At 35.1% G+C, this 14,404-nt stretch overlaps 1 protein-coding gene across 1 annotated transcript in view; it reads right to left on the reverse strand.

Annotated features, from left to right (window-relative positions):
* The window catches only part of LOC115493363 (uncharacterized), a 234,956-nt gene that overhangs the window by 207,968 nt on the left and 12,584 nt on the right, over positions 1–14,404 (reverse strand). The window contains exon 5 of the mRNA XM_072930026.1: positions 3,229–3,340. Within this exon, the coding sequence (XP_072786127.1) occupies positions 3,229–3,340 (112 nt within the window). The remainder of the gene's footprint in view (positions 1–3,228; positions 3,341–14,404) is intronic.

Below are 14,404 nucleotides of genomic sequence, written 5' to 3' on the forward strand. Positions count from 1 at the left end.
TGTGTGCCACAGAGAAAAGAATAATCTCATTGCAGTCTCTTTGATAAAGATTCTCCAAAAAGTAGGCCGAATATAAACTGTTTATTTATAAACCATAACATAAAAATTTTGTATTGATAACAAGAAAGGTAAGAACTGTTCTTTTAAGGATTCTTTAGCAGAGCAGAACATGAAGTTATTTATCATTTTATTAAAATAGCAGAAAGCAAAACAAAAAATTTAGCTGGGTCAAATCCCAAAGTCAATTACGAAGCTCCTGATTACTTCAGGTTGCAAAAATTGCTCTCTACAAGACATGAATCAGAAATGAAGGCAGAAAAAGTCTAGAAGTTACCCAGATAATAGAAACTTTTCCAAACCATTATGTAAAGTTCTTCTCATCCTGGGACTTATTACAGATCATCCAAAATCAGAAGAATGGCTGTGATTTTACTGCAGCACCCAGGACCACAGCAATCCATTTAAAGATCAAGGAAATGCATGTTTCTTTACGTTTGTCCAATATTAATTATAAATGAACACTAAAATACATCATTTGAAAATATGAAGATTTTGTCCTTAAATGATCCAGGTGTTTTCAGCCTGCCCGGAAAAAAAAACTCTTTCACTTTTCTAACACATCTGACAAATGTCAAAGTTCTTGAACATTCCTGAAATAGGCTACTCTAGGAAAAACTAGATTGATAATATTACCATTGTTTCTTCTTGTAAGTCATGTTTCAATTGCTTTTACCATAATTTAGCACCCTTTCCATTTTACAGATAGGAAACTGAGTCAGAAGGAAGTTATTCAGCCACCGTTTTCTAAACTAAGAGAACACAGGATGTAACTTGGGGTAGGGATGGAAAAGAAGGAATGTATCTTTGGATATCAAACCCAATCTTTAACTTCCATCCCCACAGTGTGGGGACACAGGCCACACAGATCTAACTGCTGCTGTTTTCTTTTTGAGGTAAATGTCCCTTTATCTTTTAGAGATTCTTATTTTTCTTGGGTGAAGTAAGTGAGAGAAAGCTTAGGGAGAGCTTCATGTAATTTTCAGTTCTCTGGTCTTATTTTATGAACTGAAAAATAATCCCTCAGGTATATTTTTGAACTGCAGGGGTGTGTGTATATATATATATATATATAAAGATGAAAAGAGTAAAATCCCAACAATTTTCTCCACATTCTAGTGAAGGCTATAACCTACCTGCCACTTGTGATGCCTTATTCAGTCTGGATAAATAAAACTTTACTGCTCAAAGTCAATATATTTTGTGCTGACATCAGGTAGGCTCCTCCTTCCACATCACAGGAAATACCCTTAATTTAGGCAAAAATCTCAAGACACAGAATCTTTCTGGTGGACTGTCCTTTGTTGGACTTCAATACAATAGGGTTCTCCTGATTTGGGAATGGCAGGGATTGGAGCTCACAACTCACTGTAGCTACATGAAAAGAGAAAAATAAAAAGAGTAACTACACCACTCATGCACTCACTTTGCAGAAAACAATTCTGGAACTAGATCATAGAAATGATAATGCTTAAAAAATATTCAGTAAAAAAATCCTCAATCTTATGTAGTTGCTTCTTATAAAATTTCTGGTGAACTGCAGAGGCATACAGCAAGAATGAGATGGGGAAAACTGTATCTATTTGTAATTTATGTCTCTGACTACAAAAAAAAAAAAAAAAAAAAAAAAAGAAACTAAAGAATGGGTCATGAGTATGGCAGTATAATGAATGTCTCCGAAGGACTCTCTTCTAGGTCTTCCTTTATTTTTTTTTTTTTCCAAATTTATTTTCCTAACTGATCATGTATTCTTTTTCTAATTAAAAAAAAAAAAAAAAAAAAAAAAAAAAGAAAAAGAAACATAAAGGAAACATCCTTTCCCCTAGCAGGTACTTTGACATTCATACAAAGTGTTCCAGAAAAAAACACATATAGAGTGGCTGGTAGGAGCAGATTACCTGACTGAGGGAAGGACAGCATTAATTTTTTCAAGATTAAAAAAAAGTAAAAACAAATGCAGTCGATACAAGCACAACAAAATAATCAGTCAAGTACAACACTCAATGTTTTAGAATGGTGACATAGCTCTGATCATAACAAAGTTCAAAAAAAGGAAATGAAAGAAAGTAATTTTATTTTTTTAAAAATGGGATACACTGCAAATGGTTACAAAGATGATGTTCTTTAAAATTAAACTAGGATCCTACATAAATTTTCCCATATAATTTAACCTATTTAATATATTTCCACTTTTTAATATACTTCATTGTTTCCAGCTTAAAGATTCTCTTCACTGCTAGGACTGTACTAGCTGAGAATAATGATTTTTAGCATAGACTAGCCCAATAAGAACTAGACTGAACCAGAATGCTGATATTGCCTTTTTTCCATGAGCACCAAGAGATAGGAATAGAAGTCATATTTGAAGAATTATATTTAAACATACGTAAATAATTCTGCTGAGCTTTGCTTACCTGAACACCCATATATTTTCACAATAAAGAATTTGTCTACCATATTTTCAGTTACATATAAAACATGATAAATTTCATAAGCTAATAATGTTTAAAAACAGGCAGAATAGAAAAAGAAATACAAAAAAAAAAAAAAGCTGAAATGCTTTAAAATACCTTGAAATATCTTCACATAACCATGTTTTTTTCAGAATACTTTTATAATCCTATTAGATTGTTCACAGAATAGTGTGTCTTCATTTCTCCAAGAATGTGTTCTGATTCCCAGATAAGGCACCTCTAAATTTACTTTATGTATTTTCCTTCCCTGAAATTTTATTATCGTTGTTAGATGTCATAATGGATTTTAAAGCTATCTGAGCAAGAGAAACATAGAAATTCAGTAGTACTTTTATTATTGAGTCCTGAAGATTGTGCAACTCTACAGCAAGCAATAATTTCTCATTTTCTTAGTTTGGGTTTTTCCTTCTTTGCCATATATTATTAGACATAAGTATTTCTATTACAAAGTATGTGTTTAGTACAAAGATAAAAATTTGTTTTCCAGTAGAAAAAGACGACTGAAATAATTAAAGGTATTTAATTCCTAACTGGGACATTGTGAACTAGACAAATTTGAAAGCATTAATGAAGAAAAATTTCAAAAATAACTGTCATGCTCACATGTATATGATAATATGTGGTGATAAATAAGAGAAAACATTTCTAAACTGTAAGAGGGTAAATTTAGATTAGATATGAGGATGAAATTGCTTACCATGAGGGTGGTGAAGCCCTGGCACAGGTGAACCTATGGATGCCCCATCTCTGGCAGTGTTCACACCTGGCTGGATGGAGCTCTGAGCTATGTGGTCTGGTGGAAGGTGTCCCTGCCCACAGCAAATAAAATAGAAATAGATGATCTTTAAGACCCCTTCCAACCCAGGCCATTTCATATCTATGACCCACATTTAAATCTGTAGAATTTGCACTGTATAATGGAGAAATGCTGTGCCCCACCATGTCAGCCCAACTCAATCCACGAAGTCTGGTTTCCAAAAGAAAGGATCTGGACCTCTCACCTGCAAAGCACAAGGCATAACAGGGCACCTAGGTGAGATCAAGATGAAATCTTACACCTCTTCCCCTTCAGTGCTCCTGGTGTCACTCCACACAAGTTCTTGTAAAGCATCGCAGAGAACTGAAAGATCTAGAATAAGGTACTACGTGAGGGATTTCACTGTGGTGCTTAACCATCAGCAGCATTCCCATTCCTCAAAGCTCCTAAATGTGTGTTACCTTTCATAAAAATTCAAAACAGCTTAGTCTTCCTAATAAATAAGGATCACTTAAGTACATACTTTGATGTGTTGGATCAATTACTAACATCACATTTCTGCTAATAAGGCTATGGCCTGGGATAAGTTTGTTCTGTGAAGGAATGTTTCTGAAGAGACTGGAGAGTCTTTTGGGTAAAATAAACTAAACTTTCTTTTGTTATTTAGAAAATTATAGAAAAAATAAAATATATTAAAAATTAAAAATTATTCATTCTTTTTAAAAAAGAGTTCTATAATTTCTGTGGATGCCATTTGTGTCCTCATCATGACATAAACAAGCAGGAGTGCTGTTCTGTGCTAGGTGCACTGAGAACTTGGAATTCCTAAGTATTGATTGGGCAGATGAATCATATGTAACTATTTTATGGTCAGCAATATCAAACTGACACAAAATCCTTCTCATCTAACACATCTTCATTAACACATTTTGTTTTACAATTATATTATTCTAAAAAAAGATAAAAATTAATTTAATTTCATCTGGCATATACTTTTATCACATACCACGTTAGAAAATGCCCCCAAATACAAATCACAAACAACATCCTATTTCAAGTATGAAATGTTAAAAAGGCTTTACAACTCCTGTCCTTTTGTTTTGCCTTTTTCCATTTCATAGAAGACTTATCAGACACATTGGAGTTTGTTATATCTTTGGCATAATTAAAAAAAAAGCAATTTTTCAATATTTGTATACAATTTTTCTGCAAAATTATCACTATTTCTGCTTTTCATAGGATCTTCCTAATCCATCACAACCATTTACCCAAGATGCTGCCTCTGACAGATCTAATGAATGACACATTTTGTAGCATGTTGACTGGTGAAATATTTAAAAAACAAGGACAAGATTGACTGAGGTCAGTAAAAATAAATAGCTTATCTCTGTGCTACATCTCCTTTTCCTTCATATATTTTTCTTGTCAAAGGCATCAGTAATGCTTCATTTTCAGAGTCACAGTTTAGAAAGGCTGAGGATTTAAATGTCACCCTTCATTATTGTTTGATGTGATAAAGGTTTCATGCCACAGACTTCCTGAGTAAGGATAACTGTTTATCGAATTCTTTTAGGAAAAGTATTAATTTTGCTTTTTAAACCAGTTCTTTTTCAGAAGTCTTTTGTTCTTTGTCACTATCAAATAGATCTTACGAGACTTAAAGTTCATGTACAAAAGTATTTTATGTGTTTTCTGAAATGTCCTTTACGTGTTTCACATTTAAATTCTGCCAGGTAAGGTCTTGATAACTTTTCCCAAAAGGAGAGATGGTGCTTAGGTGACACAGTGGATTAGCTTTAAGACATTCAGAACCATATGGTCCCATGGTCTTCATGCTTAAAGAAGTAGTAAATCATTACACCACCTACACCTCCCAGCCCAAAAAAACCCAACCAACCAAACAAACAAAAACGAAACCCCAAAACCCCAAATTAAACAACAAAAAATTTTTCTCCAAATTCAACATGTGAGCTAAAAGAGCTGTTTTTTACTCAGAATCCTGCTGGGCCAGGCAATAAAAAAAATGGACAAACTAATCAACAGTTTTGTGTACTGAAAAGCTTGTAGGAAATCCAGCCTGTATCTGTCCAGCTGGGAGGAGTGATGTTCTTTTCAGCTCACCCCATTTTCTAAAGGGATCTATGCAGGGCACATACTTCCATCCCAGAGAGTCAAGAGAGGTTTGCAATACAAATGCCTCCTTTAAGCACTGATAACTGAGTGGAATAAATGGAGGTTTAGCCCTAATAAAATGTTTCTTCCACAATACCAGTCCCAAAACCAGCAAGAGCCAGAAGAGTTTAAAAAGGTAAAACACACATCCCATGCATGCTAATAATTCCTGCCAGGATTTCTGGCCATTCTTGAAATAAGAAATGTGGCATATAATGAAACTGTATCAACTGCATGAACAGAAGCCTACCAAGGCACATGCCATTTTAATAGATTTATATTTTTTAACCTAACTTTCAGTATTCTTACTACTCTCCCTCATCTACAGTATTCCTTTACTCTGAGACATGCATTCCCACCCACTATCCCAGAGTTTCAACCCCAAGATATTTTGGATTATACAGGCAGGTGAAAACCAAAACTTTTCTAATTCTTAAGATAATGCTTGCAGCTGAGGTAGGATCTTACACTGGAGAGTGTAGAAATAGTGTAATTTTCTACCTCTTTGTTTCTTGCAAATATGAATACTTCATGTACAAACACTTCTAAGTGTCTGCAATTAAAGAAAGGTAAATTGTGTTTGATTCCATTATGGGTAAAGACATTTACCTTTTACTAAAATTATGGTTGCAGAATTGTGATGGTTTGTTTTCCTTTTTCTTTCAAGTGTGCCTTTGAATCCTATGGAAGACTAGAGAAGGATTTCATCAGGGATCCTTCCAAGCTCTTTCTCTTGTTTATGGCATTTTTTAGCAGAATTATTAGTGTTAGAAAGCTTTCCTTGTCTGCATTTCTATTCTGTGAAGTTTTCATAATTATGTATGTATAATTAAGATTTCCATTAGTGCTTTTTTTTTTTTTTTAATTCCCTGTGTCCCAGTAAAAATGACAGATAAATGCCTTGAGACTGTTATGCCTTAATTGTTCCCCAGGAGTTAGATTACTGAGTTAGGACCTGATTCATACACATTTTATGCACCATTTCCTTGACTTTTTTTTTTAATTTCACATTTTGCTCAGAAACTTAATACTACCGAGAAAAGTGCCAATAGTCCTTATTTATGTAAATCCCTTGCGAATAGTTGCCATGTCTTCCCTCTGCACCTCATTATGCACTACATGCATTCCAAAGAAGAGGAAGAATCAGCTGCAATAGTCCAACTAACCAAATATTTACAGCTTTTTGTTGTTATTTCAACCTTTCAGATAAATCATTCCATGGGTTTCAGCAGTATATACCTCAAAAAAAGTCACTCTGAATACACATCAGTGTAAATAAAACCAGAGTTTGAATACTAAAGACAGCCTTCAAAAGAATGATCAAGAAAATGGGAGCACATGTAGCAGTCTGTTTTTCAGACTTTATAAATATTTCATCATAAGACTTAGTCACTATTATGCAGGGGTGAGCTGCTAAAAGAATATTAAAATAATTTGCTTAAGAGTCAGACATAGAGTTAATACAAGTCATATTGCTCCACTTTTCCAAGGAAATCAAACAGCAATGGGAAGAAGAGCTTTTCTCACAGCCAGTAGGGGTAATGCAGCTCCCAGCAAAAATGCTGAAGTTAGAAAGGGTCACCTTGCTCTAAGTGGAATGAATCACTTCCACACAGCCCTGCTGTATATGACATTATTATTAGTGCAACACAGTTGGAAAAACCAGTCATTACATACTTACTGGAAAACATCTTTTCATTTAGCATAAAAACAACAAATTTACTTCCTTTGCCTTCTCTGTTAACTTGCCTTCTACTTCATTGTCCCAAAACCCTAGAGTCTGCAGTCTAAAGGGCACTGGAGACCCATTCCCGTTAGACAAAGTCTCCTTTCCTGCTCTGACCAAAAAAAAAACCCAAAAAAATCCTTCTGGAGAATTCGTTTTTGTTGTCCTCGAGAAACCCTTCATATTTTTTCTTTGGCAAAAGTATCAGGTAAAGATATTGGTGACAGTTTTGTTTCTCCCAAGAGTGAAGATGGGAAAGAATTCTGTGCCCTGAGAACAAATTCTCAGTGAAATCTCTTCATTATACTTGGCTGCTGGAATACAGTTAGGTCAAACAAACCTTTATAGAAACAAGTACTAGTTCCTTGAAATGAAAAATAGCAATGAAATGGAATCTAATACATTTTTCTTGGGTGGGACCTGTGTTAAAAGGCATCCAATAATGAAAAAGAAAATAATCTTTTAGTGTCCTAATATTACGTGGCCAAAATAAAGGGACAAAGTGCACTGAAAATGTAACTTTTTTTTTCCCCCGTGGAAAAGGGAAAAACTTGCTTCTTCCCCTATGCCACTGTTTCCCAAATTGTTTTCCTTTTCTCTCCCTTCATGCAAAGTAAAGATAGCTCAAAAGAGACTCTAACCCAAAATGCTTGGGATACCAAAACCTCCAGTAGGTCATTATAAGAGGTTACAAATGTACAGGGAAATATTTACATGCAAATAAAATAATACCAAAACAAACAAAGACAGAAACAATAATAAAAACCTTCCAAATCATCTGTTTTTCATCTCAGTGCTATACAACACTCCACATGTTTCTGTTACAAACACATTGTGGACTTTTTTGAGGGTCATGCTGCCTCAATATTCTTTCTTCCAGGGTCTTTAAAGAGGTTGAATCCTTATGATTGACTCACCTGAGAACCTCTTCAGAAGCTTTCAGCTGAACTCTTGCTGAACTAAAGCTGCAGAGGAGGAACAAATGATCTATTCTTTTTCTAAAGAAACTTAAAATTATTCTTTCCTTGGCCTTCCAGATGCAATTTAATAAGATTTTTTGTTTGTTTACAGTAACTGGCAAATGCATATTTGAAATTAAATGCTTGGGATATATTTTTGCCTGTGAACACACATAATTGATCCTTAAAATTATCATGTACTCATTGCTTCCCACCATTGCTTTTGAAGCTTTTCATTCCTGAGAAAAAGAAGAAAAAATATTCCCTGAGGCTACATACAAATGTTTATAACTATGACAGTTGCTAATAAATCTGTAATAATTAACCTACGTCTTTAAAGCAAGTAATTACATCCTTTTTCCCAGCCCCCCCAAGCTGTACATTCATGCAATGCTCTTGATGAGTTTAAGCTACTCATACCAAAACAATAACTCACAGAAGGCACCAACACCCCTTCTGCAGAGAAACATATTGTAAAAAATGTGACAGGCTTCCTGCATTCCTCCACAAAGGAAAATCTGAACCAACCCCTAAAGGAAAGAAGGAGCTTGCTCTCAATTTTCTCAAGACATTCTGATTCTCCTAGAACTTATATAGTCAAGACCCTATGCCTTCTTTTTCTATTGTTTTTCCACTTTATGTTTGACTTATTGAAGAATAAGGGGGGGAAATGTATAAATCAAACACTGTGTACCCTAATATCCCTTTTCTTGCTAACAGACCTTCCAGAGCCCACAACTTATTTGACTGTGAACAAAAGCCAATGTTACCTGTCATTGATTTCATTTCAGGAAGGACAGGCAATTGCCATATTATTTAAAAAGCATGTGTATACAATCTCGGGAATAAAAATACTTTCTTCTTGGAACATATAAATGTTCATGTTCATCTTACATTTTTATAGAAAACTCATTATTTGTATCCTAGACAGACTCTTTAAACAGGAGAAACAGGAGGTTATTTCAAAAGTTTACATTCAGAACGACATAAAGCTTGAAAGGATGCTTTTCTAGAGGTTAACTGCTGATCTGATGGATTTTTGCAGTAAGATTTTCAACCATGTTAAAGATACTTCAAAATGCCCTGCTTAGAAGAATAGTCAGGAATACAGATGTTTCAGAAGTTGAAATCATTGGTACTGTAGTATTGCCCAAGTGACTCAAAGTGGAAGTGAAGATTTCAAAAAAAAAATCTAGATCAGAAGATGATCATCTACTGATAATTATATATTTAATGTATTTTATATTGACAACATTTTTTTTTTGTGAGAAGGTGAAAGGGGTGGGGTACCCATTTGGCAAATTATAATGATTATAATCATATAATTACAAGTCAATGAGTTTAAAGTGAAGTATAAATAAATGCCTTCTACTAGTGCACTTTAAAAAATGTTAAACGCTCTTTTATAAAAGGTTCAATTTTAGGCATTTTTAATAATCTCCCTGTTAAGCTTTCTTATTTGATGTTTACACAGAGAATTGAAATGGGTCTATTCATTATCTAACTAATGAGGTCTAATAAATATTAAAAACAACCCAACAAAAAAAAACCAAAAAAACAAAAAAACCCCCCCCCCCAAAAAAAAAAACACTAACAAATTTATTTTCTTAGTACCATGTAAATTTAGTGACTACCAAAATTTTTCTCTTTTCAAATAGCCTTCCATGATTGGGAGTTTCACAGGACAGGTAAAATATTCCTATAAATCTTGATTGATAGAGTGTGCTAATGGACTCTGCACTTGTCTCTGTCAGACATCAGTCAGTGACAAAAGCAGGACAAGTTACTCTAGACTTTGGGCAAGAGCAATGTGGGTGTGTTTCACTCCAAGCAAACCTGCTGCAATAGTGGCAAAATCTGTAAAAGATCCCAGACACTGGAATTTTCCTAAATGCCTATGCCATCAGTTTACAGCTAAAGGAAACAAGTACAGTGCATGAAACTCTACTTGAGAGTCACAACCTTGATAAGGAATAAATCCTTTGGTTTGATTAGAAAACACCAGTTTATTGAAACAGTTCAGAAGGAAAAAAATGTCACTTTAAAAAGTCTCTCCATTCATAAATATTTGCAAGAAGTTTTGTAAATGCTTATTATAAAAAAAGGAATTCTTTTTTCATATTGCAAGGTCTTAAGAGTAACTACTTCAAGCTTAAATTAAATATGCGTGCTCTAATTATTTCAAGTGATTTATTTAGGAACTGAAATGTTTTGCTTGACAATATTTACTAATATCGGACTGAAAGAAAAATGTCGAAGTCAAGCTTCCACAGAAATGGTTTTTAAAATATTTCCATTGGTTCATACTCCATTGTCCTCCTGACAATAGAGTGCTATAACAGAGTTCCCATCACACTACTCATCGAGACTCCACTTATTACAGTAAGTGCCTGGCTGATTATTTCGTGCTAGCAGCACATTGCACTCGCTGTTCTTGAACTGGCACTGACAGTTCACGGTCAGGTTAGGAATGAAGGGAGCCCTAAATTGTCTGATATGTGTTCATACACACAGAAATTGCTTCTGCCCTCAGTTGGAGTGTCTCAGTAAACTCTGGAGCCTGCTTGGCTTAAATGAGGAGAAAACTGCTAAATTATTCTTAAGAATGATGTGCAGCTGCTCAGTTTGGAAATCAGTTCTTCCCTGCAGGGCCTGCAAAGCCCAGCTGTGTCAGCCTGGGCACACACAGCTAACAACTCCTCTGCTCCCACGAGGGAAAAACAGCACTCACCAAGGGTGGGAAGATGGAGGTACTGCTAATTACTTTGTATTTTAAAGACATCTCCTGGTTATCATCGCCAATGTGCTATATCTTAATTTAAAGTGGGATAAATCACCCTGTGTGGCATTGCTGGAGATCAAAAAGGCAACAAAAATACAGGATCTATATTTTTCATAACATCTTTGTAAAAAAGAAAAATCCAAAATAACCACCCCTCAAAAAAGCCCCCAGCAAAACAAAACACAAACCAAATGAAACAAACAACCAACCAAAACTTCGTAACAAAGCCACACAGGACAAACTCCACTTTGTGACTCTCACTACAGCTTGAATATCCTCTGCGAAATTTCCAGTTCCTTCTTCTCTGTGATAAAGAGCAAGTGATCTATGGCTTGAGAGATAACTAACTCTGGATACTAGTCAGATTGGGCTTTTTTCACATAACAATACCAGACTTCAGTTTGTGAGTCATTGTCTGGATGGTAATTCAATATTAAATGTGTTTGTAAAGAATCTTTAAATATCTCTTTCTGTAAATAAGTTTGCTACTGTTTTCAAATCCCCTAGTAAGTAAAAGGAGGTAAGATAAAAAATGTAGGATATTGTCAATGCTTGTAATGAAAGGGAAGTGGGCAGAAACAAACTCTCAGCAAGGTGGCTGAGCCTCAGATAATTTCTCTTGCCAGTGGACTTATGAAAAAGAAAGTTTTTTTCTCGGTTGGATATCAGTGAAAGTACAGAGGGAGCAAGCACCAGTAACATTGCATTTTTTCTGAATACACAAAGCACTAAGATGCCATTATCTATAGGTGATGGTCAAGTTCATCTATTTGTCTAATATTAACTGAGAAGCACTTGGTCAACAGTTTCATTGCTGTTCTTTTAAAATCATGATCCATTCTACCTTAGTCTTCACTAATTATGTTTTGGTTATTCTTTCCCTAACTTAAAATAAGCTGTTCATTTCAAAACAATGCTCTTTCAATGTTATATTTTTTTAGCTACAGTATATGTGGGTTTACATCTGAACCCAGCAGAGCTGGGGCATAATTCCTCCAGGTGTAATTCATATGTAGATATATCTTTCTTCTGTAGATTTTAAGAATTTTATCCTGTGTTCAAAGAAATGATCTTTGTGCTAGACAGTGGTAGAAATATGGGAAGAAAAGAAACATGGTTATTCCCTCACTGCTCTGATGGCCACTGCCTCTATCACACAGCAAAAAGTTCCCATTTCATAGCTGGCAGATATTTTTTTTGTCTCCTATTGATTCAAAACATCAGTAGTGTTCAACAGAAATTTAAATGCCTGTGTAGATCAAGTCTGCATCAACTCTGAACTACAAGATAAGGAATCAGCAGGTTACAAGCAGTTACAGTACTATAAACATTTCTGCAGGAAAATCACTGGCCTGGGCTCCTCAAAGATTATAATAGGCACATACAGTCATTATTAAGACACCAAAATAAAATATATAAGTTCAACTTGCAAACGTTGGAAAGTTACTACTAATAAGTATTGTCGTGAAAATTTTAAAATTATTATAATTTTGTGCAAATGAAACATTAGGATTAACAATCAGAGATATTTTTAAATTCTGTTGTTTCCTTTGGCAAACACAGACTTTGAAAAACTTCTGAGCATATCAGGTGCTTCGGACACAACATATTTGAATGTAAAAGCAGCAGAGATTAAAACCTATGCTGAGATATTTTGACTTTTTATGTGAGACTCATCTTTTAAAACCCTGCTCTGACAGTACAAAAACACAGGAACTGTGACTGAAGTTACCCTATCTGTGCATCTCTTTTAACTCCTACAAAGCACAGCAGATGTAGCCACAAAGGCAATGGATCTGGATGCTGGGGAAAAACCACCATGAACAAAAAGCCATTTCCCTGGGGCTGTGTGCAGTTTGAGTCTTCCACACAGATCAATATTAGACCACATAACTCATCAAGTCAGGATGAAGAATAACTCCTGAAAGCATTGGTAGGTGCTAGAAACCAGAAGAAAGATAACTGAGGATAGAAAAGGTAATGCAAATTGAGACAAATCAATTTGTGAACTAGGCCATTGAAACAAAGATCAGGAGTCTAGAAATAAGATTTTGAGATGAGGAGATAATTCCTAACAATGAGTAATGCTAGAAACACAGCTTCTTTTCAGCTTCAAAAACAAGATAGGTGATTTGTGTGCTGCATGCAATTATCCTTAGAAGGCAGTACAGAAAGCAAATGAAGTGAGGAAAGGTAGAGCAAGAATAAGTACATGGAAACAGACAACTCAAGTGAGAAATCTGACTCTTTTTTTTTTAACTATAATTCCAATGAATTTCATCAGAATAAGTTAAGACAGCTGATGTTTCTCATGGTTCCAAAGGTTTTCAGTTCACAACTGCACATTCTTTTGGAGCACAGGCTTTATTCACCCAGGTTGCTTTTATCAAGGGAAAAGCTGCAGTCAATGTTGTGAGTGATATATAGACATCAGACTGGATGAGGTATCTGTGCCTGAAGATCTGACACTCTATTTTGAGGGTTTATGGAGGGCATAGAATTTGGTTGTTTTGGGGCTTTTATATTTAGTTGATTTAAATTTTGCAGGTTTTTTTTTTTTGTGGGAATTTTTGTCTGTGTGTGTTTTGTGTGTTTTGGTTTGTTGAGGGCTTTTTGGATAGCTGCAAATAAAGCTTACAATATTGCATGGTTTTAATCAATTAGACACCATAGTATGTCAAATAAACATACAAATGATTTCCTATATAGATGTTATGTCCTTCCATCACAACCAAACCCACATTTAGTGCATTAAGTTTTTTTTCTTTTACTACTTGATTCTTCTGAACTAATAATAAAGCAGCTCATTTTTCACTGAAAATCCCAGAACAATAGAATTACCTAATTCAAGTAAGAAACACGTGATCTGGCTTTTCACTCAGAAGAACCTGTTCAGCTAGAGCTGAATCCTATACTAGAAATATTTTACAGCTAAAATGATGTCTTCATACCACACCAGCAACACATCTCTCATATGCTGACATCACTGCACTTCTCCAAGTCAAACCATTCCATCTATTGCACAGGAAGTTGCACAAATCTTAGCACACCTTTACACTATAACAGTGCAGGCCAATCCACTTGTGCTATCCTGTCAATGACTGCTTCCACAAACTGCACCATCATCCTGAGCTGAAACTTTTTCACAGTACAGAACAAAGGGCTCATTGCTTCATGTCAAAAGGTGTTGAGTAATTTGCTTGGACCAAATCAAGTAGGTCAGACTTGATCAGACTGTGAAACAAAAATCAAAGCCATACCCCAGTGTTGGGCACAAATCTTTGTCTGTAACAGAGACCAGAGGCAGCTCAGCTCAACCACAGCGAGGACAAATGCCTGGCTGACCTTTTAGGGTACTGCACTATCAGTACCCTAGTGCTGATTGTCTTTCAGATTTCCTAGGACATGTAAGGATTCTTAGGCAAAACATGGCCTTTTGGAAGAGTTTGGAAATGTCCACAGGAGTTGCCTTCCAGA

Source organism: Taeniopygia guttata, chromosome 1 (assembly GCF_048771995.1).
Source record: "Taeniopygia guttata chromosome 1, bTaeGut7.mat, whole genome shotgun sequence".
NCBI classification, from domain to species: domain Eukaryota; kingdom Metazoa; phylum Chordata; class Aves; order Passeriformes; family Estrildidae; genus Taeniopygia; species Taeniopygia guttata.